This window comes from Haplochromis burtoni, unplaced genomic scaffold, assembly GCF_018398535.1.
Source record: "Haplochromis burtoni strain Fernald_Lab_line unplaced genomic scaffold, NCSU_Asbu1 Contig_260, whole genome shotgun sequence".
Taxonomy (NCBI): domain Eukaryota; kingdom Metazoa; phylum Chordata; class Actinopteri; order Cichliformes; family Cichlidae; genus Haplochromis; species Haplochromis burtoni.
In genome coordinates this window covers 606,484-633,749 of record NW_024582621.1, presented here as the reverse complement: position 1 = coordinate 633,749, position 27,266 = coordinate 606,484, and the positions used below count along the sequence as shown (strand labels likewise).

At 41.4% G+C, this 27,266-nt stretch overlaps 3 protein-coding genes across 5 annotated transcripts in view; 2 read left to right on the top strand and 1 right to left on the bottom strand.

Annotated features, from left to right (window-relative positions):
- The first annotated feature begins 3,113 nt into the window (after positions 1-3,113).
- Positions 3,114-15,431, top strand: capga (capping protein (actin filament), gelsolin-like a). Its single transcript, XM_014339193.2, has 9 exons — positions 3,114-3,266; positions 9,879-10,072; positions 12,382-12,536; positions 12,970-13,128; positions 13,329-13,478; positions 13,672-13,758; positions 13,847-13,979; positions 14,869-14,960; positions 15,159-15,431. Exons 2-9 carry the CDS (start codon positions 9,880-9,882, stop codon positions 15,222-15,224), a joined length of 1,035 nt encoding a protein of 344 aa, XP_014194679.1. The 5' UTR covers positions 3,114-3,266; position 9,879; the 3' UTR covers positions 15,225-15,431.
- Positions 15,432-18,169: 2,738 nt separating this feature from the next.
- Positions 18,170-22,549, top strand: si:ch211-114c12.5 (E3 ubiquitin-protein ligase TRIM39). Of its 2 annotated transcripts, none has more exons than XM_014339201.2 (10): positions 18,170-18,595; positions 19,316-19,362; positions 19,645-19,799; positions 19,885-19,983; positions 20,275-20,403; positions 20,563-20,685; positions 20,804-20,932; positions 21,608-21,686; positions 21,851-21,877; positions 21,978-22,549. In XM_014339201.2, exons 2-10 carry the CDS (start codon positions 19,326-19,328, stop codon positions 22,508-22,510), a joined length of 1,311 nt encoding a protein of 436 aa, XP_014194687.1. In that variant the 5' UTR covers positions 18,170-18,595; positions 19,316-19,325; the 3' UTR covers positions 22,511-22,549. The 2 variants fall into 2 exon arrangements, with proteins under 2 accessions (XP_014194687.1, XP_042083367.1); XM_042227433.1 differs by having other exon boundaries at positions 18,172-18,595; positions 20,272-20,403.
- Positions 22,550-23,405: 856 nt separating this feature from the next.
- The window catches only part of LOC102297649 (natural killer cells antigen CD94), a 6,602-nt gene continuing 2,741 nt past the window's right edge, over positions 23,406-27,266 (bottom strand). For both annotated transcript variants that reach the window (XM_005939682.3, XM_005939683.3), the window contains 4 exons: positions 26,291-26,410; positions 25,954-26,114; positions 24,383-24,507; positions 23,406-23,523 (listed from right to left, as the gene is read on the bottom strand). In XM_005939682.3, coding sequence (XP_005939744.1) covers positions 23,406-23,523; positions 24,383-24,507; positions 25,954-26,114; positions 26,291-26,410 — 524 coding nt within the window. The remainder of the gene's footprint in view (positions 23,524-24,382; positions 24,508-25,953; positions 26,115-26,290; positions 26,411-27,266) is intronic.

Genomic DNA, 27,266 nt, shown 5'->3' with positions numbered 1-27,266 from the left:
ACCCTGCACTCCCATAGTGGCTGCTGTCGTAAAAAATCAGCCTGCTAATCAATCAAATCAATCTACTCGTCCCTCGTCCTCTTGGGGGCGCTCTCAGCTCGTGGGCTCACCTGCTCACTGAGTTCACCAGTCAGTTTGTAGGAAGTGTAAAGTCCTTCAGTGGACATTAGAGCCGTCTGTTAGTGTGCAAACTGCACAGGTAATATGTATAAAATGAAAAGGTGAACATGGTGTTGGTTTGCAGCTGTGACTGATTGAAGCTTTCATCTCAGGAACCACAGTAGCAGGTAAAACAGCTATAAGGATGGAGGTGTTTAACAGGTTTGCAAAAAAATCAAAACAAAAAAGAAAATAGTTTAGTTCAGCTAAACACTGATAATCCCACTTTGACTCAGCTAAAATCAAGTCCTTTAAGTCACAAACCACTTCAAGAACCAGTTTGAAGCTCAGATCATCCCTGGTTTGTTGAACATTACTTCACTCCGGCAGCTCTGAAGGCTGGTAATAGCAAGATACAACTGCTGAAGCAGCCAGAGGTCTTTGTGCTGTTCTGGTAGATGTGCCGATCTGCTTCTCCTACATGATTTGGTCCATTGGCTTATATGTTATTGTAATTTTCCACATGTAGCTTTTGCAATGATGAACCAAAGATAACAGACCTGCAAAATGTCAGATGCTAAAGTTTTAATCTTAAGGACAGGTTGTTTTTTTTTCCCCACAGACATGTAGTGACAAACGCAAGAATCACAATAGAGTAGGCTATAACAGAATAAAGTCTGCACACATATTATACTCTTGAGTGATGTCCTATTCTTAATATATTTCATTTAATATGATGTCAGCCGACCCTTTTCCTTTTATAACAAACCCCCGGCACCCTGGAGCTGTGACGTCACCTCTGAATGGGTTTTAGATAGTTAAGCTAGTGCGTCACGCTCATAGTGTCTTTATATTTCTGTTACTGTACAGACAGTTGGAAACCTCTCAGGATGATGCCAGCTAAGCCAACGCGATTTCAGTTTTGTTAGCTAATAAGTGAAATGCGACCAATAAACAGGAGCAGCTACACTGTATACGAGTTTGTTTGTTTTTTCTCACATTAATATTAGCGTTTATTCTGAAGAGTAAACCTCTTCCACCCAATTTAAGGCCGTTAATCTGTGGGTCGGACAAACAGTTTATTGGGAAATGAAAGTTACACCACCTGATAAACTATGATATGCAACCAAATTTGCGCTTAGTAACTAATTCTGTTTTACCAGTATTAAGGCACATAGATGAGTTTGTCCTGTAAAGAGGCTCGTGCACCTCTCAAATGGTTGAAATCGTGACAGAGAGCATCTTTAGCATAGTTATCAGCAGCTCTAAGATAAGAGAAGGCCTTACTCCAGAGCATGGACACTGCAATCGTCAATTCATGAACTAAATTATATGGAAACTTTGCTAACTTGTCATTTTGACCGGCAAATAAAATCTTTTTCATTTAATTTGAAGCTATAATTGAACTCATGGAAATTTTTGGTTTCCTATTTGCACATTAATTTCTATTTCCTAATATTCTGATTTACTTCATTTTCATGCAACAAAGTGTGACAAAGGTGACACAGGTGGGAAAACTTGAGTAGGTGAGGTGCTGGAGAAGCTTCCTGCCCACAGGAAGTGCAGATTAAATAATCGTTGACTAATTGAAGAGAAAAAAAAATTAGGCAGATTAGTTGACTATAAAAATAATCGTTAGTTACAGCGCTAGTGTTCTGTTGGGTTGGGGTCAGGACTTTGTGCAGGCCAGTCAGATTCCTCCACACCAAATGTGTCTTTATGGACCTTTCTTTGGTGAACTGGTTTGCAGTCTTGTTGGAACAGGAAAGGGCCATCCCCAAACTGTTTCCAGAAACTCTTGAAAAACAACCCCACACCATAATCCCCCCTCCAAATAAGTTTGCATTCAGTGCAATGCAGTCAAACAAGTACCGTTCCCCTGGCAACTGCCAAACCCAGACTTGCCTATTGGCTTACCAGACAGAGAAGTGTGATTCATCACTGCAGAGAACACGTCTCCACTGAGTCCAGTGACGGCGTGCTTTACACCACTGCATTGACGCCTTGCATTGCGCCTGGTGGTGTAAGGCTTGGATGCAGCTGCTCAGCCTGTGATTTTATGTGGCCTACCACTTCCTGGCTGAGTTGCTGTTGTTCCCAGTCGCTTCCCCTTTGTTGTAATACCAGCTGACTGTGGAATATTTAGTAGCCAGGAAATTTCACGACTGACTTATTGCACAGGTGGCATCCTGTCACGGTACCATGCTGGAATTCACGAGCTCCTGAAAACGACCAATTCTTTCACCATTCTTTGTAGAAGCAGTGTTCACGACTAGGTGCTCGATTTTATACACCTGTGGTCATGGAAGCGATTGGAACAACTGAATTAATTCATTTGGATGGGTGAGCGAACACCGTGGACAGCACGGCGTAGCTTGATTGCGTGAGGTTTAAAGTTCTCCTGAATATTTTATGCATTTCGTTTGATTTAATCGATCCTATGAATTGAAATTCCAGCCATCAATCCTTATCTGAATCAATTTTTTCTAAACTTAAAACATTTGCACTTAATAAGTAGACAGCAAATTAAAAAGTCATCCAGACAGCATGCTGTTCACGCCTCTGTCCAGATAAGAGCTCATTTTATCTGTTGGGAGATCCTTTACCTGTGGAAAGGATGAATCACAGGTTTCCCACTATGTGCATGTAACGCTGTGCAAGTGGGTGGGTGGCATTCCTTGTGATGAACTGATTAGCTACACAGATGGGCGCGTCCGACTGGGAGAATCCGAGTTTGACTAATTACAGGAAAACTGTTAACTTCTGTGAGTCACAGAGAGGCCGACTGAACTCATATTGTTAAAATGAAGAAGGTTTCATTAAACAACAAGAAAAAAACTACTATTTTTTTATTTTTTCATTTATTTTTTACACAACATTTTCACATTTCTGACACAAGACACAAACTATTATGGATTGAAACCACTTTCAACAGCTGGCTGGTGGATTTGTGAAGCAGCAGTTCTGCCTTCCCTCTGAGTCTTGACTAAATGTAGATTTTGTGGGTTTTTTGAGTCAGAGGGCTGGGCTTAGCTTGCCACAGACTGAGGCAGGAAATATCTTGCCTAACTGTGTGCGTTTAAGGTCGTGCTGCTTCTTGCATTGCTGCTCTTCTCTCCACTCCCTGCTCAGACGTGTTTTGTGCCACCGCCAGCTCTCTTCCCAAGGTAAGCCTTATCACGGATTTGTTTTTTTGCTTCCCTCTACAGTTCTTCACTCTGATTTCTTCTTTCTGTTCCCACTTTTCCTTTTCCCTGTACTTTTCCCCTGTCTGCTCAGCACATTCCTGCTCCTGGACAATGAGTCTTCAGTTTCACATCAGTGGGACTCGCCTCTGTCCATCATTTCATTCAAAGTTTGCTCTTTTTCACTGCAACGCTCTTACAGTTAGCAGCGAGGGAAGCCCCGTGTTTTTCATTTCCTTTCCTTTTACAGCTTTCTAACAATTTCCTTGAGGTTAGGGTGTGGCACTGAAGTAACTTCCAATCTGTGTCATTACTTTAGACAAGGAAGTAAACTACCCTTGGCTTTAAACCATAGGCAGCGTGCTGTCACATTGAATTAAAATGACACTGTTTCCTTTCTAACCCCTATTTGTTTTTCAGTCCACTCAGTATCTCCATCACTCTGTCTTGATTTCACTCTCATAAACGTAGAGCCCACTGAACCGTACACACACACATACACACACATCCTGTTCACCAGTCGCCAACTAACAGATTGCTCTCAGGTCTCTCCACGCCTGATGCTCTGTGCACCTGCATGTCGTACGCTCTCATATTTCATTGTGTGCCCAACAGCGCATGAATGGCTGACTGGCTCAGTGACCCCAGCAGCCTATCTTTGACCTTGTGTATCCATCTAAGCCCTCCCTGTCGGCTCTCCTCTCCATCTAACCAGGCGCCACTTGATGCTTCAGTGGACAAGGCCAAGAGGGCATCTTTGCGTTTTTACCATTTTAACCCCTCGAGCGACCTCGTTTTCTGCTCCGCAACTCGTCTTTAGTTCGTTTTGCTTTGTTTCTCCGCAGAAGATTGGACTGGATTTTAGAGATTACAGTGCTCAGTTATTATGCTCTGTATTAAATAGACTAGAGGAGAAACTACTGATTTTAAAATACCCCTCATTGTTTTAAAGGCACGTGAAAGATGATTTTGAATGAAACCAATACCCAAATTTGAAAAATAATAGAAACCTAAAATGAAGTAAGAAAGAAAGAAAGAAAAAGAGAAATAAAAACAGGCCTGTCGGTATTTATACGTTTCATGGAAACTGCAGTAAACAAAAAAGAAGCAGATTTCGGTTTTTGGAAGTTTGATGCCAGACTTGTAATTTAAAAATGAGCTTAGCTTCAGAGCTAGTTTTGAAAAGTAAAATTGTAGTTCTGAGGTTGCTCTCTCTATATTACTATTTACATTGTCATTAAAAAAAATTAAGCCTAATGCTGTAACTAAAAAGATGCCCCTTTCAAGACCTCCTCCTCGGACGATGTTCTTTAAGTTTCATCAGGCTGCTAATGCATGACCCACCTCGTGCAGACTGTTTCATGAAGTCGACTTACTTTTGTGCAAATACTTATTTATATTTTTTCACTTCATTAAATTTGGCTTCATTGTTACGAAGTATTTTGGGTGGTTGCAGCTGGGCCACTGCAGCATCGTGATCATTTTTCTTTTCAGCTGTTCTGTTGTAGATGTACTGCTGTGCTTGGATCATTCCCCTCTTGCATGAACCAGATTAGCTTTAGCAGTCAGACAGATGGCCTCACGTCTGACTTTTGCATACTTTGGTATACGGAGGACTTGATGGTCCACGTTCCCCTGGCAGCCCGTCCACACAAGCCATACTTGTTCAGTGTTTTTCTACCGGCATGAACTCTAACATTTACCATCCTAACTGAGACCTGTAGAGTCTGACATGTAGCTTTTGGGCCTTATCTTGGGGTAGAATTTGCTGCGACGTACGCTCCTGAGCAGATTATGGCATTGTGTTAAGACACCTGAATGCTTCAGATCTCCAAACTGCTCACACTTATCAGCAACTGGCTGCTACTTATCCTCTGAACCTCAGAGGCTGGATACAGAAATGCTTTGCTTAGACCAGCCCTTCGCTCCTGTTTTAAAGAGGACAAATGGGGACAAGGGGAAGAGATGCGATAGAGGAGGGGGAAACAGTGGAAAGACGAAGAAGCCAGCAGCTCGCTCTCACTGTAATTATCAGCTTGGTGTTTAGCTTTAGCCAGGAAACCAGGAACCCGACTCTCCCCACCTCCACACACACACAGCGTCCTATCTTCGGGCCTCAGGTAGGCTTTCATCACTCCGGCTTCAGTTACCTCCCACATATAAGCTAACAAGGCCAGGTGAGCTCAAACACTCCTCCTCGTCAGACCCCTCGATATCTTACAACCTCAAACACACAACACACACTCCAGTGGACACGCAGAATGGACCTGGAGTCAGACAGCATGCCGGAGGTACCAGAGGAGATCATACAGTTAAGTGGACCGGTGCTTTTATTTGTGCCTCCTTACTTACTCTTCGAGCGGCTGTCCAAGCACTGTAACCTTAACCCAGTGGCCTCTGCATGTGCCGCCTTTCTCTGTTTCCCTGCACCCCCTCTACACTACTCAGTATATATGTTCAAATGCTCACTTCACTGTGCTGTTTGCTCGATTGACAGTTTACAAAAATAATGCTGAGTTTTAAAAGCATGTTGACATCCTGTTAGTCTGACCACAGTGCCGATAGTCAGCTCTGATAGATGCGCTGTTTTCTGCTGCCGAATGAGTTGTTTTAAGACACATAATGCAGTAGCGCTGGGAGCAGCTTCTTACATGTTGGATCATCACTTGACTCTAATCCCTATAATTAAGCGAATTGCTTGTTTCCAGCCTCCCTTTATCTTCCCGTTGCCTCTGTAGCAGCACAGTTAAAACAAAAACTTCTCACTTATATGATGATAGAGCTAAAAGAAAGTGTTAACGTGTAAGTGCTCCACCCGTGCTTCATTTTATAAACAGATGTTTATCTTAATGCCCGTTGGGGCTCACCCTGAATGTGTTATGACACCCATAAGTTTGCCACCTTTTTTTAATTAGTTTTATCGCAAGAAAAAAACAACCCCAGAGCTTCTTGACGTTGTGAAACATTTTTATGATAAGGTTGATGATGAATATGAGAAACTGCAGATATACATCAGCATGCATCAATATGATAAAGATTATATAAAAGCTGGGAAGTCTTTCTTCTCGCTCGTCATCGACACTAAAGTTAATATTTATCAGTATTTATCTTAGACATCTTGAAAGTTAATTTTTGGCCATTTAAATGGTAAATGGTAAACGGCCTGTATTTATATAGCGCCTTACTAGTCCCTAAGGACCCCAAAGCGCTTTACATATCCAGTCATCCACCCATTCACGCACACATTCACACACTGTGTGAATGTGTCTCATCATCAGCTACTGTTTAGCCACTTCCTGTTTATTTTGAGGTCTCTGTTCTGTTTCCCACCCTTTGGTACCACACCTGTGGTCAGTTAGGAATTCAGTCTGCTTAGTATACACCAGTCAGGCATAACCTTATGAACACCTACCTAATATTGTGTTGGTCTCCTTTTGGTGCCAAAACAGCTTTGATCATGGACTCCACTCGACCTCTGAAGTGTGCTGTGGTTTCTGGCATCAAGATGTTAGCAACAGATGCTTTAAATTCTGTAAGCTGCAAGGTGGGGCCTTCATTGATCAGGTTTGTTTGTCCAGCACGTCCAGCAGATGCTCGACTGGATTGAGATCTGAGGAATTTGGAGGACAAGTCGACACCTCAAGCTCGTTGTGCTCCTCAAACCATTCCTGAACCATTTCCGCTTTGTGGCATTATCCTGCTATTTAGAAAGGAGGAAAGGGAGGGGCAGAAGGTCTAGTCATTTGCACATACTTCAGTGACGTATGGGAAAATCCCCTATATGTCCAGGGCGCTTTCTTTCATTGCTCTGTGGTCCCATTCTGATGCTCACATGCTCTTTGTTGTCGCTTTCGGTGGTGGACAGGGGTCAGCATGGGTATCCTAACTAGTCTGCAGCTATGCAGCGCCCTACACAACAAACGGTTATCCTCTGTGCACTCTCACATCTTTCTATTTAAGCCAGAATTATATTTTTAAACTACAGCAGCTCATCTGTTTGAAATCACCCTGTTACTGGTTCACCATTGTTCCTTTCTTGGATCACTTTTAATAGATACTGACTGCAGAATGAGAACATGCTACAAGATCTGCAGTTTTGGAGATGCTCTGACCCAGTTGTCAAGCATCACAGTTTGGCCTTAATCAAACTTGTTGAAATCTTTACACTTGGCCGTTTTTCCTGCTTCTAACACATCTTTGTGGATAAAATGTTCACTTGCTTGATATATCACGCCCACTAACAGGTGCTATGCTGAAGAGGTAATCAATGTTGTCCGTTCACCTGTCAGTGGTCATGATGTTAAGCCTGATCAGCTTTGCACTCGTCAGTTATCAGGCTGATTCTGTTTATCACCGTTATCAAATATTCCTGACACGATCTCGTGTTTTCTAGTTTTAGCTCATGAGCTCGTGCCATGGCATTGTCATCCATTTATTCCCAATTCACAAGAATCTCTGCTTTTCCTGCGCTGTTGGTCTCATTTTAGTGAAACTTACAGTGATCACATAAGTTTATCCAAATTATACTCAAAGTCACTGTCATTTTACAGCGCCTTTTATATATGTTTTCACAGTATTACCTTCATGCATACTATTTACAGTTTCAGCATTTCAGCCATTCAGCAAAGTCAGTGACACAAGAATCTCAAGGTTCACAGAGTTTGTACAAAATTGTAAAGAAAGAATTTTGAAATGTTGATCATGGAGTCGAGTGGTCCTATTGGTTAACTTCCTCGTTATATGGGTGTGGCCTTCATATCACAAGCTAACTGCAGTAATACAATCAATGCAACAGTGCTGCTGCATGCTCATAATTGTATGCTTTTTATATCAATGGTTACTACTACTACTACTTTCACAATACTCTGACCCAAAGTCCTTTCATTTGGTGGTGAATGAGATTAATTTGTCCAGATTATCACTGTTTCCAAGCCACCCTAACTTCTCAATAGATTCTAACTCTCACTAGTTTGTGTTGCACAGCCAATGACGAAACTTTGTGTATTTCACAAATTAACTGTGGTCATCACTCCAACAAAGTCAACTTCAGCATGGTCTGTCTTCATCCAGAAGATCTTGCTGAAAACTGTAGAGCAAGGAAGCTGGCCATCACTTAAGTTACAGTTTCTGTTTTTCTGTTTAAACAACATAATTCTTGTTGCGTGAAAGTTCACTAACCTAAAGAAATGGCCACCGTCCCAGAGCTTTCAAAATATATCTTGGTCTTTTTCAGTAGATAAAGATTGCTGACTTAATCACCCTTACCTTACAAAAGAGCAAACCTTCACTCGCATGATCCAATGAGTCGCCGCCCCGGCCAAGGACAACTCGGATGTGCTTGAAAGCTCCCAAAAAAGACACTTCAAGCCTTTCCAGTGTGATCTATTGCCTTTTTATTTCTTTGTAACAAAATAAAACTTAAATACTTGTCCTATTAACCAATATATACATAATAGTTTGGTTAATAGGGCAAGTATGTAGTAGTATGTTGGCAATAAACTAGGGACCTGTCCAGGGTGTTCCCCGCTCGCCACTCTATGGCATTTCAAATAGGCTCCAGCACCCTCACCACTGTGACCTGGATAACACTGAACAAGCATATAAAAACCGACTGATGGTCAGAAATGAACAGTACACATATCATGAAGGGGACAAACACCATCTTTATCTCAATTTTCCACTTGTCCAATTCTGGGTCGTGTGTTGCTGAAGCCCTAATAAGTACAAGCAATAAAAAATATGATTGCAAGTTTCCACAATTTAGATGCAATGTAAAAATACAGTCAGGCACAGTGAGAGATAATGACATGAAAGGTGGTGACGTTGGTGATCTGATCCCCCTACAAAGCTAACTGTCTGCTCTCGTGCAAAGAGACAAACCAGAAAAACCAACCAAAGACAGGAAGACGTGGGCGTATGGTTGGATGACGCACTTGTTTGTGTACTACAAAAGAAAACACAAATTTTTCGTTGCTAATGAAAAACAAGAGGGGCACGATTACGCGAGTCCACCCTGGCCTCATTCCTACCTGCGACACCAACTGTTTTGGTGCAGTGGCGCTACGGCTGCGTTGGTGTCGTGTTGCATAAAAGTCATGTAATGTAGCTTGTGGTCCTTAGGCAGCAACACAACCCACACTTTGTGTCCACTTGAGGTATAACTACACTCATCACAGTGTCTCCAGCCTCTGTTCTGTTGCATTTGAACGATTGCGGTAAGAGCGAATCAAACAACCTCCAGCTACATTCAGAAGTGTACCTTCTCCTTGAGTGTGGAGAGGAGTGTCAGTTTAGTGAGAATTTAGGCAGCTTTGAGGAGTAGACAAGAAAAGGTCACGTAAATCCGCTCCGTTTAGACACACTGTGGCTTCAACTTCCTCTTTTACTTCTACTTACTCCAGCCAAATCCGTGCACGCGCTCCCATGTAGAACAAGTTACACAACACTGTTTTGCCACTTCCTGTTTCTTCTTCCTTCTTTAAGGGACATGATGTGTGACTCAGATGTCCTCCATGGATAAGCTTCCCATGTGCTCCCTACTCTTTATTTGTTTTTTTTCTAACACCTTTTTACTTTGTTCTTTTCTCCATGTAGTATGCTCCCCTTGAAGCCAGTGCCAGGTCAGTTCAGCCCAGAGGTCCGGCAGCAGGGCCTGTGGGTATGGAGAGTAGAAAAGATGAAGGCGGTGCCACTAGATTCCTCTGAGGTGGGAGCTTTCTTCAATGGAGACTCCTATTTGGTGCTGGATAACCGCGGGGAGGAGGGAGCTGACCTCCACATGTGGATAGGTAAGAGACTGAAGACGCATCTGGCTTATGCAACATGCTACCCGATGCAAATCAAACACAAACTAGTCTTGACTTTACTTGGAGAAAAACAATGGAAGAGTATCTGATTTCATTTTACTCCACCCAGTAAAAGAGCTAAGCATTGTCTGGCGCTCGCTACACACATAACCCTGGCTGAAAGGCTAGTAGCCACCCCGCTGATGGTGATGACACACGAGACACTCTGCTGCCCTGATGCATCATTGTGTGTCGAGAGAAGCTGGATGAAGAGGGATGATGAGGGAATGAGTCCAGAGGGAAGCATTAAAAATACACGAGCACTGTTATAGTACTCAAATGTGGCTGTTGTTTCCAGCATGTATCCGGTGCTTTGGTAACACTAAGCTGATTGTCACAACTTGGAGAGCCCTCTCTTCGCTCTAACATGCACCTCTGTTAATCCTCCCTCCTCCTCTTCTTGATGGACCGGCGGTGTCTTTGTATGTCCACCGTTTGTTTAGTTCGGCTTTTTTTAATCAGTCGTACCAGCGCCTGATTAGAGAGTATAACCTTTTTGGGGGTTTTTATAATAGGTACAATTTACAGATTTCCACTAAATATGTTGGATACAGGTAAATAATAAAGCTGCTATTTGAAAAGAGGATATCGATGTGAAGCAGTGTGTGAAACGCTAAGCAAACCTTTAGTGCTTCCACATAAACAAAGAGGGTAAGTAGCAGCCAGGTGCTGATAATCAAATGCACTTGATTAACTGATCAGACCTGGCACTCAGGTCTGTGTTAACATGATGCCAAAGAGAAAAGATGTCAGAAGTGGTCTTGGAGAAGCAACTGTTGTTGCCCATCAAGGAAGAGTTATAAAGGCATTCCAGTCTACAGTGAGAAAGATTATTTAGATTCAACTGGAAACAAGTTCAGAGAAATTACAAGCAAGATCATCACAAACACCTCATACCAACTGTGAAGCTCAGTGGTTGAGGGGTGATGATTTGGGTTTGTTTTGCAGCCACAGGAACTGGGCAACGTGCAGTCATTGAGTCACACATGAACTCCTCTGTGTACTAAAGTATTCTAGAGTCAAACTTAAGGCCGTCTGTCTGACAGCTTATTTTAATGCTTTTGAGCTCCCTCAATGAAATGAAGCAATGCTGCAAATAAGAATGGAAACAATGTGAGGCACTGATAGTCATACAGAAACCATTACTTCAAGTTACTGTTGCTAAAGGTGGGTCGACAAACTACCCAATCTTTGGGTGGATTAAGTTTTTCACACACTGCTTCTACACTTTGGCTCAGTTTTTGTTAAATAAATAATGACACAGTCTAATGAGAAATATGTTGTTGCTCATCTGAAGTTTGTTGAAGTTATTTGAAGACCTGGTAAGAAACTCGTGGGTTTTTTTCTTCTTCTTTTTTATTATGCCCTGTATGTTAAAGTGTAATTCTGCAGAAGAAGAGGCAGACTGTGGCTTTCTTGAAAACGCCTCGTGCTTATTTGTCACAGGAAACCAGAGACGGCAAAATAAATTCACACTGCTCCAGCTATTTTTGGAAGAACCGTTTTAGATTATAGATTTATTTCCTTTAATTGAAGCTGTTTGGCCAGCCCACAGTTCGTTCCTGACCCCTGTTTAAGTATTAATACTTAGTTTTACTGGTAAAGTTAAAATTAGCTTTAGTCTAAGGTAGGAGTAAAGGTTTAGGAGCAATCAGTCTTATGTAAGCAGTGCAAGAAATAAGACAATGTGCAGAGAAGCAAGAAAGCAAATATGCAGTGTGTAATATTTAGATATGTTAAGAAGCCTGATTGGCCTGGTGGTACAAACTGTCTGTAAGTCTGGTAGCACATGTAGCAGTACTCATATGTTATTTGCAGAGTTAACAGTGCTTTGTGGCCGTAGGGCTAGATGATGCACTAGAGGTCCACAGATAACCTGAATGTCCAGGAAAATGTGTGGCACCACTCTCTGTAGGCTAATTTCTGCACCGTCTCCTAGCTTTAGTATAATGAGAGGTCAGCTTCAACTCTGACATCACAAAATACAGAAGTAAATACGTTTTGAATTTGTAGGAGTTCAAATTATAATCAGAAAGTGACTCAAGTAGTCGAAGCAGCTCCTACTGGATGCACTGAGGCGGCTTTATCATCACAAACTTCACCTCAGCTGGTCGAACGTATTAATATCTTACTGAATGCTTTGGGAAATCTGCCATAAAGTTCTCACATCCCCAATCCTTTATAGATAAACTGAGTTTTTGGACAGGAAGAACATGCTTTTCAGTGACCTGTGCTCCACCCCCTTGTTCCAGGTGAAAAATCGTCTCGAGATGAGCAGGTAGCTTGTGCCATGCTGGCCACCCAGCTGGATAATTTTCTGGGTGGAGACCCCATTCAGCACAGGCACGTTCAGGGCTTCGAGACTCCGGAGTTCATGGAGCTCTTCCCCCGAGGGGTCAGCTACAAGGTGAGCAGGTGGTGCTGGAAACGGCGACGTGTTTGGATGCCTGAAATTGAAAATGCCAGTAACTTTATTACCACAGCATACCTGTGCTGCACTGAACTGTGCACTGCCATTTAAAACGAGCAACAGCAAGCTTTAAAATACAATATTCTGTACCGTATGACTTTTTAATTTTATTATTTTATTTTTAGGAGATTGAGGTGGTCAGGTCTGTGTAGATTTGGCCACCTCAGGTACATCCTTGGTTACATAAATAACAGATTTTATCATTTTAGAGCTTCTTGTGACTTCTTTACAGGTAGCAATCTGAGCTTGTTAAAATGAATCAACGTTAAGGCTGAAATCGCTCATCCAAAAAGTCAACTGTCGTAAAACGTTAAAAAAATAAACTACCATGAAAGTTCAGTCCAAGTGATGATTCTGCTTCTCCTCACAGGAGGGTGGTGTGGAGTCAGGTTTCAGGAGGGCTCAGGGCTCTGGCACCGTGCAGAGGTTGTACCAGATCAAAGGAAAGCGCAACATCCGTGCCAAAGAGGTGGAGCTGTCCTGGAAGAGCTTCAACAAGGGAGACTGCTTCATCCTCGATCTCGGAACGGTGAGATAATCTATCAAAAGGAGGACATGCCGGGGAGAGGTGCAGCCAAACACCACCGAATCATTTGCTCTTCTAAAATGTGTCAGAGCTATACACTAACTAATAACCAGTTTGTTTCGCTTTTTTACTGCAACCTGCAAATAAAATAAAGTGCCACTTTTACCACGTTGTGCTGATCTAATGTTGATAATTGTACCCAGACGATTGTGTCCTGGACCGGCTCGCAAGCCAACATCTTCGAGAAGCAAAAGGTGCGCGAGATCGCCACGCTGATCCGCGACATAGACCGACACGGTAAAGCCCGCATTGTGGATGCAAACGAGGGGGAAGAGCCGGAGGAAATGATCAGAGTAAATAAGTTTTCCTGATTTGTCATCCGATTGTTTTATTCAGGAAGGATGTTTTTTTTGTTTTTTTTCCATTTCCAAGTCAATAATTACATAAAAAAAAAATCTATTTGTTTTGGTTTGGTTTTTGGGTTGTTGTTTTTTTAAAAAGCTTCTCTTTGTAGTCCTCATAAGATGTTTTTGTGCTGCTGTGCAGGTCCTAGGACAGAGTCCGACTTTGCCAGAGAGCACGCCAGAAGAGGACAGCAAAGCAGACGCCTCCAACATAGCCTCCCTCTACAAGGTAAGCTCTATATGCAGAACTATATACACAACGTTGACGTTTTATAACCACCTTTTCCATCACTGTTCACTGTATGCTCACTCATCAGGTGTCTGATGCCACCGGTTCCATGACAACAACTAAAGTGTCCGATAAGAGCCCGTTTCTCCAGGAGCTGCTGATTCGTGACGACTGCTTCATCCTGGACAACGGCTCCAACGGAAAGATCTTCGTCTGGAAAGGTGAGGAGCTGCTACTCAAACTCGAAGCAGCAAACTCGCCACCTCCTCAAATTTGATATCTGATGACATGAAATTGTAATGAACGCAGTCAGAAATAATGATTGGCAGTTTCACGAGGAGGTGAGTCTGAGGACCTGCTTACATGCGATCGGAGTAAGGGTTTCTTAAAGAGCTACAGCGGGGTTTCTACAGCTTCACACTGTCATCTCTGAACTGATCAGACAACACACCAAACGCAAATAAACATCATAGAAACATGCACTCGCCCAACATCTCATCAGGTGCACCTAATCGGTGAATCGCATGACAGCAACTCAGTGCATTTAGGGGTGTAAAGATGATCAAAGCTACTTGCTAAAGTTCAAAGTGAGCAGAAGAGCATCTCTGAACACGCAGCAAACGGCAAAAAAACTCGTTAAAAAACTGAAGCCTCAAATTTCTGCCACAACTATAGTGAGAGCAGCTCCAAGGTTGATTTTTAAAAACTGTCAGAGCGATAAAGTAGCTATTAAGGTCACCAAGTTGGCTGATGCATGTGAAAATCAGACTGTATTAACTGACCTCTTTCACATTAACTATTATAGCTCATAAAATAATAAATGCAATCAAAACCTTATTAAAGTCATTAAACACCCGTGTTTCTGTACGATTTTACTTTAGAAAAGGGCTGCTGTGGTGTAAAAGCACCACGAGCTGTTTGCTGCTTCGTATCTGGGTCAGTATTTTTTGTAAATGTGCTCGGGGACCTTTTGTTCAACAATTTGTTCATCGTGGTAGCTTGTAGCAGGGACACCACGCCTGATATCGAAAGTTACCCTGAAAGTTACTCTGTGTGCGAAAAAGCTCTCAAACAGAGCTGCTAATTAACATTAGCTCGTTTAATCATCAGGTAACGGAGCCAACGATGAGGAGAAGGACATGGCCCTGCAGATGGCGGACAAATTCATCGAACAAATGAATTACCCTCACATGAAAACACAGGTACGGCTGCTAAAAGCTGCTCATGTTAAACACCGCAAACCAGTCAAGCGTCTTTCTTTACTGTAGACAGGAAAGCTCGTGCAACCTCTTTGTTTCTATTTTTACAGCCACAGATCTGACGTGTGAGTTTATGATGTCAACTGTAAGGTCTTTTATATAAGCAGTAAGCAGTAAAGTTTTATGTGCGTTGCACTACAGGTGGAAATCCTGCCACAGGGAAAGGAGACCATCATCTTCAAGCAGTTCTTCAAAAACTGGAACTGAGCCTTTCGCTGGGAATCCTGCACATGGAGACGAGGCTGCGCATCTTGAGAGAGCACCTGTTACAAAATGCATCGTTTTGTTTTTTTTAAAGATACATATATACTGACTTGTATGTACATACTTGTAAGGCTGACAGTAAGCTGCCTCTTGCCTTGTACTTCGGTAGAATCAGAGATGTGATGCCACTTTTATAAAAAAAAAAAAGTTCCTTGTAGCAACAGAAAAAGGATATAAGGAGAAATATATAACTCAAGTAAATGAGATGTGCTTTTTTTTTTTTTTTACATTGGTTCAATGGTGTCCCAGCTTTGCCTGCATTTCAAAAATAAATGTAAAACTGTGGTTTATACAGGAGGAAGTTGTGCTGTTTTTGTTTTTACCCCCCCCAGTCATCATGTGGAGAAATTATCTGATGCTTATCAGTCACGTCTCCACCCACAACTGTGGACTTTATATAACCTTTATTCTAAACTATGCCCTTACTGCTGCCACGGCTGCACAAATATTACACCCGACTGTATAATAACACACTATTAATAATTAACTAGACCACAATAATTGGCGATTAAACAATCTGGCATTATTAAGTCGGTCACAGGGGGCATTGCATTTACTGCTGAGTAATATGTGGCATACTTTTACATAAAGGACTTTTTGAAAGGACAGTTATATATACTGTTTTACCTTTTGCCTGTTCGGCTTCAGCTGCAGGGAAATCAAATTTGTATTTTTGCACAAACACGACGTCGAGATTATTTTCACGCAACTATTAAAAAGGGGGTGAAGAGGAAACCCTAAATAATCTGAGAGGACAATATTATCAGGCCTTCATTATTCCATGTCCGTGACTTGGAGTATTCACAATAAACCAGCTGTGGGACTAAAAAATGCCAGTAATTGTTTCCTTCACTCACTTCCAAAAATGCTGTCATCATTCCTCTTTGACCAGTCCCTGTGTGGCTCCATGACCTATTTCCTACTTAGATTAACATGCCCTGGCATTTTCTCTTAATGGCTACCTGGCATAGCACAAAGGTCATTGCTTCTTTAATAATCAGCAGGCGCGTTGAAACAGACCCAAAGAATCTCCCACCTCCAGATGTCTCTCAGAGGGGATCAGCCTCTGATGCTGATGTTTATTCTGCTTTAACCAAAAACCTTTGGTTTAGTTATTTAACTACAGCTACTAAATGTTACTCAGACAGCTTTCTGATTTGTCTGCTTAGAAGCTACTCTGAGCTCTGTGTGGCCTCCCAGGCTATCACACGTCTTGTTCTCAGAGTGATTTGTGCTGGTCAGCCACTCTCAGGGAAGGACCAGGTATTTTGAATTCCCCTGATTTGCACCCAGTCTTTCTTACTGCAGACTGCTGATGTTCAAGCTCATTATAGGAGATTATGAAAGGTTGCTGTTTTTTGCTGTTGTTGTTTTAATGCAGAGATTCATTTTCAGTCAAGTATGCTTTTAAAGTCGGACTGAATCGCTGAATTTGGTTCTCTTACACCAACTGTGGAAACATTTGATCATATTTTAGGTTACACTGCTGCTGAAGGTTAGAAAATTCACCAATGTTCTCTTGCAGGATGATTTATTCAGGTTTAATCTCCACCTGACTTAAAAGGCAAACTGAAGTTTGTTCAAAAGGGGAAAAAACTCAGCGGCTAATAGTTTACACTAGATTGGTTTTATTGTATACAAACAGAAACGGCGTAAGGTTCGGCGGCTTGCATAATGACACTCTGACCTTGAAGTCACAGATAACCAGGCGGTGGAAGAAACCCACAATGATTTAGGCAAAAACTCCAGGAATAAGGACCCCACTTTAAAAATCTAATTTGGACCAAGTATAGCTGACTGTAACCTTTCTTCTTCTCCTGGTTATTAAAAGTAATCCTCTCCTTCTCATATGTCTGTTTCATTTTGCACAGTGCAGCGAGATGTAACACTGATGACTAAAGGGGAATAAAGGGCAGCGCGCTGATGATACATACAGGGAAGCATGTGTTTCTCTGACGTTTCTGCATGTAATGCTGAAGACATCCAGATGTGCATGCCTTGAGTCATTTCCAATGGAAGCTCCTATTTTTCGGCCTTTTTTGACACCATGCAATACCCTTCCAAATTGCACCCGCTCGGGACGTTATGAGTCCAGTCAATGGATGTTTTTGACATAATCAGTAACTTCTTCGACTCATAATCTGCTGTTAAGCAAAAGGAAATAAAGACATAAAAACAAATCCCACATTATGTAAAATGTAGATGTAGAACTGTAGTGTGTGGTTTTTTTGTCTTTTCAGTTCTAATAAGTATTTATTTAGCACCTTTCATCACAGAGTTACAAAGTGCTTCACGTGAAGATTTACTTAAAAACAAAAAAACAACAAAAATAATGAAATGAAAGTAATATAGTCATTCCTGAAAGATGGCTTTATACTAAGTCACTGAAGTCTTTTTAATAAGCGGGGCTGACGGTTATGTGGTGTCTTTTGCATGTTGACGTCTCTCAGAGCGCTGATGCCAACCTTACTGAACTTTTGGGAACTAATCTTAAAAGCAGTGTTCACGCCAGAAAACCAACTAATTTAAACAAACTCTACCAATTCAGTTAAATATGCAGCTAGAATAAAGTCAGAGGCTTGTTGATGACTACAAGAAGCATCTGGTTGAGGTGCAACTTGCTAGGGAACATGTGACCAAATATTAGAGCCTGTGTGGATGAGAGAAAATCCTAAATAGATTGAAATGTGTGCATTTGAAAGTCATTAAAGATCTATGCTGGATGATCATTCCAGCCCAGAAAAAGAACAGTGATGACCATGAAATTCATCCACATGATGAGTGTTATAGACAAGATGGGACCAGTTACTGTAAACAAAGTGGCGCGTCATATATCACATTTGTGTAATATGTGTCAAGGCAAAGATAAGAGTTGCTAGGATTCAGTTTCACTACAGTCAGACTGAGTCCAGTGATGCAGTAAGAAGTGAAATCACATTTTTTTTACTGTTTGGAGAATCTTTATCTTTTATGATTTTTTTGCAACAACTGAAGTTTATAAAGCACAGATACTGTAAATGACTCTTAACACTCCTGCTGCATATACAGTTTACCAACAGCCACACAGAGTATCTGTTTCCCTCCCAGTCATAACCTGAAATTTACTGCAGTCATAAAAAGAAAAAATCACGCCATTATACCCTCACGGCGCCTTCGGTTACGGAGCTGCCAGGAAACGTTTCGTGTCAGGGGATTCTGCATGCAGATTTCCTTGTCATAAAGTTCAAAGATCAAACTGAGAGAGACACAAAAGGATTAGACCAACAGCAGTGGCTGTCCAGTCTTCGCCACCAGCAGAGCTGCACCAGCGACAGGTACGACATAATAAGCTCATAGTTTGTGTATTAGTATAGTGTGTCTCTTTATACCTGAGGTCTGTGGGAGATGGTTTAATTTCAAATATGAACCATTATTTTATTTTATGAATTCACTGGCAAACATAAGGCAGGTTTGTGTTGTAATTTTCTGGTGTGTTGCTTTTTTTGTTTGTTTGCTTGTTTTTGTTCTTTTCTTTTTTTAGTGCTGATTTTCTTTTTACAGCTATGTTTTATATCTAGCTTTAACTTTTTTCTATATTTATTATTATTATTATTATTATTATTATTATCAATTTAAAGTAATTGTATTATTTTATATTTGATTACTTGTAATCCTGTATATGCATATACAGGATCACATATTTAACCTCCTAAAACCCGAACTCTTTCATGGCATTTTTAATTTCTCTTTGCTGTTTGGGCTGATTGGGACCTTATGAATGTAAAAACAAAGATTTTTTTTACCTGATTTTTCTTTCTGAGAAAAATTTGATCCACATATGAGAACATTCGCTTTAAATTTCGATAGAACAGTGGCAGTATAATGTCCTGACGCCAGGTCCTAGGAGAAAATAGTTTTAAAACTTGCAAATATATCTATATGCATGTGTGTGTGTGTGTGTGTGTGTGTGTGTGTGTGTGTGTGTGTGTGTGTGTGTGTTTAGTTCTATAATTCCATATTTTATCTTTTTCATGTGGCGTGTTTTTTCTCCACAGTGAGGAAGCCATGATGGAAATGAAAAGTATCCTAAAGCCCAAAAGAAGTACGTCTTTTTCTTCCTTTGTGTTTCATAGTGATACTTAGCACACTTTTCTTGCCCATCTGATAACTATCAACCTTTGCGTGATGCGATACTGTGCGGACTGATACAGTATCTAAAATGTTTCCATTTATCAGAGCCATAAATCTGTTACTATACTTTACACAGCCTCTGCTGGAAAGCTTTTATCTAAAGCTTGTATTTCCTGCTGCTTTTCTTAGTTTGGAAAAGCAGCATGACATTAACTGAGACTTAAAAGAGCTTTTTTTTTTTTTACCCCTGCAGAGGTGAGCATGCTGCTCTCTGGGGAGGACGGCAGCGCCACCCAGAGCAGTTCCATCGGGGCCGTACGCTGGAACCTGCCCACCCATGATGAAAGCAGCCAGCCTCACAGCTCGGTCCCCAGCAGGCCCACCAACAGCCTCAATAAACAGTCACAGGTAAACCACATGCTTCAAACAGCTTTTTCTCTTCAGTTGGTCAGTGTCTGTTTGGCCTATTTGTGACCACCTCTGTCTCCTGCAGCAACAAACTCGCCAAAACGGCCTGAAAGATCTCCGCAGCCTGCAGGAGTGTGTGCAGTTTATCCAGCAGTGGAAGGAACAGGTGGATCAAGTGTGCAAGGTAGAAACTGGCAGACTCTTAGTATAGCCAGATTTAAGAGTGCACAGACCAGATAAAGATCACAATAACAAAATATTTATTGTATGCAGGAACTCCATCACACAACAGCACTGATTGTATGGATGCTGATACGCAGCTATTCATTAACTCTTTATAGCTCACACCCTTCACCTTATAGCATATGTAGGATGGGCGTTACCTAAGATATACAATCCGATATAATCTTCCTGTATCTTTCTGTAGTTTCATGGTGTGACATACCACCTGACACAGTGTGATGTCTTTTAGCAGGAAGCTCTGGATCCAGGAGAAGGCACCACGAAGGACGCCCAGCGTTCACAGGGGCGCGCCGAACGCAGTCTCGAGGAGAGCAGGAAGCTAATCCTGCAGTGGGCCGATGAGCTCCGCGATGTTGACAGGGTCAGTATTTACAGACGCTGATGTGAGATCAGACCAGATCAGATTGACCCTTCAAATAAAACTGAATTGAATTAAATTGAAAATCCTATTTTGATATGCAAGGTGAAACGAAAACTGTTAAAATCTAACAATGTCGTGATTAATTCTATGTCCTTAAAGCTCCTGAAGGAGACTCCCTGGCTATCTGACAGTCACGAACACGAAACTAAAGACAAGGATGCCAGTGAGGTGGCACACATGAGGATCATGGAGTGGGCAAAGGAGCTGCAGGAGGCGAGCGAGGTGAGCAGGGGGTCACTAACCAGACAACTGTTTTACTTTTATGTCATTTATGTTTTGGTTGGTGTCACGCTTTTCAAAGTAAATGGAGGCAAATCTCAAGCGTTTGTTTGTGTTGCAGCGTTGTGGCGTTCAGAGCGATGAGCTGGGGAAGGTGCTGCGTGTGCTGACTCTGAAGAAGAACCGGCTGATCAGGCTGATGCCTCTGTTGGAGTTCATCACCTGGTCGCTGCTCAAGGAAGGAAGCACGGTGAGAAACCTCTGCATTTCTACTGAATCAGCCCTTGAAAACATCCTTAAAACAATTCATGCTAATGCAGAAACTCTGGCATAAATTTGAAAATGAGATGAGGATGATGGCAAGATGTAAGTTTGAAGTGAAAGATAAATATCTTAGAGGTTTGATAGCACACAAATAAACCAGTGTGCAATAAACCAGTTGTTCATTTCGAATGTCACGAAGGGCAGTCGTGGCCAGGTTGTGTAACAGCTTTATGCCATGTGTGATCCAAGTGAACTCTGCACCTTCATTGCCCGCATCTATCAATGAAAGATCTCAGTGATTCAGTTTAACGACCCTAATCGGGCTCTGCTCTGATAGCATGCGTGTCAATGTCCCCCGTGAACGACGGGGCAGTCTGCAGATAAACTGCAGCACGCCATCACATTTATAGGTGATGGCGTGCTGTTTTATCACAGCTCTGATTGACTCTGATTTCACCTGTCACTACTACTTGCAGTTTTTTGTGCAGAGCCGTGACCTTTGAGGCTGTAATTGAGTTTTATCTGGACCTAAATTTATGAGTACCTACTGAATTATGTATGCAGTGACTAAGCATGGCATAGGTTAGTCAGTCTTAAGGAAATAGAAAGCAAAGGAATATAAAGTTAGTATGAGTTTCATTTTTATGTTTTTCCTTATCAGAAAATCGTCCCACAGTTGTGGCTCCTGGCAAAGCAAAAGTCCTGGGAAGCAGGAATTCCTCGATACATCCCCAACTCAGGTGTGTATTTTAAAATTTGCACCAAAAAAAACCTTGGGATTTTTCTTTAGCTTTTATTATGAATAATGATTCCGATGCTCAGAACAATTTGTGGAGGGGACTATTTTAAGAGCCAAACTCATCTCTTCTGCAACTATAATAAAACTCTTCATCTGTGTTTTCAGTTTGGGGGTGGATCTGCAGCGCAGCAGGTAACAACGGCCTCAGCTTTATCTCCATCCCATAAATCAACCAACAAACACCAAAGAACATGTGGTTTAATTAGCAATTTTATTTCCTTTCTCCCAACAGCTGATGTGATTCTTGACCCCATGACCAACCACCCATGGCTGCTTCTCTCAGATGACCAGCGTAAAGTCCAGGAGTCCTCTGTAGTGTCAGAGCAGCCTCAAAGCTCCCAGCGCTTCGACGAATGGCCCTGTGTGCTCGGCAGGGAGGGCTTCAGCAGCGGCCGCCATTACTGGGAGGTGAACATAGCCAATAACGGTTACTGGCGCGTGGGCGTGACCACCGCTGACTCTGAGCGGCACGGGAAGTTCACCATGATGCCAAAGAAGGGCTACTGGGTGCTGTGGCGCAGCACGCACAAATTCTACGCCTGCAGCAAGCCAGAAAAGGAGCTCCCCCTCAGCCTCGTGCCCAGGCGCATGGGGGTCTACTTGGACTACGAAGAAGGGCAGATCTCCTTCTACAACGCTGAAACCAAGTCTCACATCTACACCTTCACTGGAACCTTTAGAGAGAAACTGTACCCTCTGTTCGCCCCACTGGATGGACGCACACTCATGACGATCATCCCGCCAAACAACATCTCAGGGAAATGAGAGAGAAAATCTCACTGGACTGTAATTTGACTCCACCTGTGAGGTTTAAGTCCATAATCGGTGATAATTCTGACCCTCTGTGCCTTTTTTTGGCTTTAAAAAAAGTGTCTTTTCTTGGCAACCAGGGGGACAAAAATCACTCTAACTGAGATGTGTCAAAACAATTGCTTCTTGTATTTTTCCTAAGCGTACATAGGGTTAGGGTTGACTGTTGTCATAGCTGCTCAGACCTCACACGGTTGTAAAGAAAAGAAAAACCCAGAATATGCATTAAAAGTATAAAAGTAGGTCATTATTGAAATTAAAAGTGCGTGTTCTCACTTTCAAAACAAAATAGTTAAAACTTAATTTTGCTAAGTTTATCTTAAATATTAACCTAAAAAAAAGAAAAAAGAAAAGAATTTAAAATATTTAAAACTTTAGCTCAACAACTGAGCTTTAAAAAAAAGCTATAAGCTACAATGCTAATGATGTTAACAGCAGGAAGACTTTATTGATATTTTCAGTCATAGCATGCTAAATATAGCAAATACATTTCAGGACAATTCCGATGTTGCAGCTACAAACAGCAACTGCAGAAATGGCTAAATAGATTTATTTTTAAAACCTGCAATTTAAAGAATAAGCTAACTCTGTCCAAAACTGAAGGCAACAACATGTTGCTTATTTTTTTGACATTTTGCCTCTTCGTACATGAATGCACTTTATAATGCACTTTCAGATGGCAATAAATGTTTTATATGGCTGACTTAACGTCTTGTATTCCTATCCCTTTTGGCTTCTTTTCCTAAGATTCATAGATTTTAGAGTTGTAAACAGCTTTTTGTTTACCTTTTGTATCGTGCCAAATTGACATTGGAAGTAAACTGTGTGTAAAATAAATTGTAATTGTGTGTCAGTACTCCTTCTTGCAAGCCCACGGTCCGTACTCTTCACAGTCAGCGGCGAACAGACTCGCGCCTCCCCTCAGGTCTGCGCAGTCCCTGTGATCAGAATCCCACTCCACCATCACCCTTTGAAACACACAGTGGGAGTGAAATCTCAGTGTTTAAAGCAGTACATGACAATAAACCTCATCAAAAAATATAAACTGTAAATATGTTACATAAATAAACATATGTACAGTCACATATGGTCACGTTACATACAGTCAAGTTGATGTCATTTTGTGTGTGTTTGCCTTTGGATATGTGTGTCATGTATACGTGTATATTGTTTGTTATAATATTGTAATAAAGATCAACTTAACCTTAAATGTTTCTGTTTGTTTTCATTTTTTGATTGTGTTCTGTTTGTATTTGCCTATACATTAGATAAAGAGATCACTTTTCATTTAATAAAAACGTTTTAGTGGCTAAAACAAGCAGCATCCTACTAATATTTATTATATTCTGAGAGACATTTCTGGAGTTATTGACACTGTACTGTACAGTTTTTTGTTTGTTTCTTTTTACAAAGATAAATGTGCACAGTGTACCTCAGGAACAGCCTTCTCATCAGTGCATTTACACTACCACGGTCATCGGGAGGGCCGACATCGCACAGCCCACTGACATTTTCTACTCCCGCCTCTAGAGGACTCTGCAGTCAGACAAAAAGCCTCCAGCAGCTTCTAACCCACAGGCAATCAGCCCCTGCTGCCTGTTACTCCCTCAGTGCAAATAACTATGACTGTTTTGCATTTGCAGTCGCTGCAGCAGGCAAAAGTGTTCTGCAACTCCAGTTTTTAATAGGAAGACTTATTATTTTATATATTATTCTTTTTTATATATTTTACTCCTTGCACTTTTATTTCTAATTCTTCCAAAATGAGTTCCTTAATTATACCGCATTATTTTATTATTTTTATTTTGTTGTTGTGATATGACTTACTGCATGTAGTGCTGGACTGCCCTCCCATCGCCCCACAGCCACTGACCCTCCTGCTTGGCATCTGTCAGTCCCACCCACAGGAAAGGAACCTGGGAGAAGTTCCTCATCACTCCTTGGATGAAATCCTGTGGTGGAAGCAACATTTAGAGCAGGGATATCATCACCGACCACACACAGCCCACTGACGTGAGCCAGAGCAGTGACACGCCCCTTTCTGTAAGGTAGAGAAGATTAATCACACATTGAATCCCTCAGTCAACTTCTTATGAAAAAGTCTTTTTTTCAACAGCATGTCTGAGTTTTTCTACAATAAAGAAATGTTTCTATGTTAAATGCAAGAAATGTGTCAGCACGACTGTTTAAGACTAAATTGTAAGTAATAAATGTGTAAATTGAAAGAAAAAAGAAACTGTCCCAGACTGTCCTGTAATAATAAAAAGTGTATTTTCTTTTTTCTTTTCTTTCTTTCTTCTTTTTTTAACTGCACGGACTTGCTGTAAAACAGAGAAATTTCTGTTGTAGATAGCACAACATTTTCAACTTTTTGTCATTTAAATGTTCACTTGTTACTTAATTAACTTTAGTGTAGTATGAATGACTTCTGGGGATTTTATTAGTAGAAAATGCTGTAAAAACTCTAAAAAAAAAATGTATAAATGTATAATATCTATGCCTTTCTTGACATTTTCCAAAGCCATCCAATGGGCTTGAGTCTTTGGCGGGCTGATTCTGGTGACCAGGCAATATGTTTTCTGCCAGAAATTTTACCATTTTATTTATGTTTGTTACTATGAGTAAAACAAGTGCTGGTACAGAAAGCTGACATCCACCCAGGTTGGGCCATTATGCATTGGTTACTTAAAGAAAGCCCACATTTCATCAGTGGTCCATAGCACAAGCTGGGGTGACTGAAAGTCGAGGTGGGCAGAAGCTGCGGGATACATCTGGGAATGTCTTGTGGGAGTCCTTAGCAAAGTTCCAACTTTTAGTTTAGCAATTTGTTTGTTTTGTTTGGGGGGGGGGGGTTTAAACTTCTTTTTATGCTAACTGAGACTCTAAAGGCCTCAGTTAGCGTGTTAAATGTAAATATTTATGACATACAATTAGAAAAAGATGGAACAAGCGTGGTTTGTTTGGAAGGGATTGCATCTGAACAAAGTGCACGTGGAGGAGGGGTAATGATTTGGGCTTGTTTCGCAGCCACGTGACCTGGGGTCCCTGCAGTCACTGGGTCAACCATGAACTCCCACCAAAGTATTCAAAAGTCAAATTTGAGGCCACTTGTGTGACAATAAAACTAAATTGGGTCATGCAACAGGACACAGGCACAGCAGCAAATCTACAACAGAGCACTGAAAAAGGAAAGAATCAAGGTGTTGCAATGACCCGGTCATAGCCCAACCTGATTTATAAGCTGTGTATAAAAAAGGCTTGCAAATCTCAACGAACTGAAGCGACGCTGTGAAGTAGAGTGGGCCGAACGTCCTCAGCAGCTTAAAGTGGATCTGATACGTACAACTTCAGAACTTTAAGTGTGTGTGCTTCACATGACTTGTGCATGGTGCGTTTACCATCTCTGCAGAGTCTTCGATTACAACCAGGCTGCTGTTGTGCTGCCGGCAGAACTCGGCGCTCTCATTCCATTGCCGATTTTCCTGCAGTCCGACTGAGAAGAAGTAGCAACGTCCCATCCACCACAGCCACTTTTCAGGGCACAAACTGCATCTTGAGTCTCCACATAGGAGGAAGAAACACTGATTTAAGTGTCTGATAAAACCCTGTAAGAACTGGAGCCCCACAGCTTTTACCACTCTGTGTGTGAAGCATATCACAAATGTAACCAGAAACACGCAGCGAGTGCTGTGGTGGATCACCTGTGTTCACTGTGTTTGAGATCGTGTAAATCACCTTGAGTGACAGTGTGAAGCATCAGGTTCACGTCACGCTGCTGTTTCTGGCACTGCTGCAGTTGCTCCAGCAGTTCCTGCCTTGATGTCTGACTTGCTTCTGGTGCTGCTGTCAATATGACTGACAAATATAAATATAAAGAGAAGAGCTGAGCACTGAAGGTCCACTACAGGCAGCAACAACAAAAAAAATGAAACATCATGTCTTCCAGATGCTTCCAGAAACTAAAGCTAAAAAGCAGATTAGGATTACTTTTGCTTTTTTAAGCTACTTTAAATGCTGAGAAAGACAAATGCAACCATACTATAACCAATTTTCTTATAATAAATTAATATAACTGCATTTTTAATATTTCTTTTTCACATTTGGAGGAAATTTGAAGGGATGAACATGGAGGTGGAAACCGCAGGTTTAGAGAGACAAACACAAACAGCAGAAAATAGTAGATTAAGTATGTTATATATTATGTTCTGCCAGGTTATACCCTCTGGGGGGGGTTCTCAAGTACCCCAAAGTTCCATCATAGGACCCCTAAAAATAACCATAGTAATCACAGTAATAATAATGTGTTTTAGTCTTATTTTCTGACGTTGTCTTCAAATTTTGTATTTTGCCGTCTTGTGTACTGGAGACTCTTTACCTGAGATATAGGAAAACTGCAAATGCTTCTTACAATGAGGGGGGGGGGGCACTGCTGTGCCTTATAAAGTGTCTGCTTATGTATGTTTGGTTATTTAGGCTAAATGTCTGGAAATTATCAGCTAATTTTATATTTTAAAGCCATCCTTGGCTGCCATAGCTGCCAGCCAAGGAGGTGGTTTACTTTATTATTTTAAGTGTTTTTATATATATATTTTAAATAATGACAATATTAATTATTATTATTATATAATTATATTATTCTATTCATTTCTAGTTATATGCAATGTGTTTGCTTGTGGGTGTCAGAACGAAGAAGGAATACTTGCTGAAAAAA

Excerpts from the sequence above, each read along its gene's own strand:
- capga (XM_014339193.2), top strand. The coding sequence starts at position 9,880 with ATGCTCCCCTTGAAGCCAGTGCCAGGTCAGTTCAGCCCAGAGGTCCGG. Across the intron at positions 10,073-12,381 it reads TGACCTCCACATGTGGATAG|GTGAAAAATCGTCTCGAGAT; the intron begins GTAAGAGACTGA and ends CCCTTGTTCCAG. Across the intron at positions 14,961-15,158 it reads ACCCTCACATGAAAACACAG|GTGGAAATCCTGCCACAGGG; the intron begins GTACGGCTGCTA and ends GTTGCACTACAG.
- si:ch211-114c12.5 (XM_042227433.1), top strand. The coding sequence starts at position 19,326 with ATGATGGAAATGAAAAGTATCCTAAAGCCCAAAAGAA. Across the intron at positions 19,800-19,884 it reads GCCTCAATAAACAGTCACAG|CAACAAACTCGCCAAAACGG; the intron begins GTAAACCACATG and ends TGTCTCCTGCAG. Across the intron at positions 20,404-20,562 it reads AGCTCCGCGATGTTGACAGG|CTCCTGAAGGAGACTCCCTG; the intron begins GTCAGTATTTAC and ends ATGTCCTTAAAG.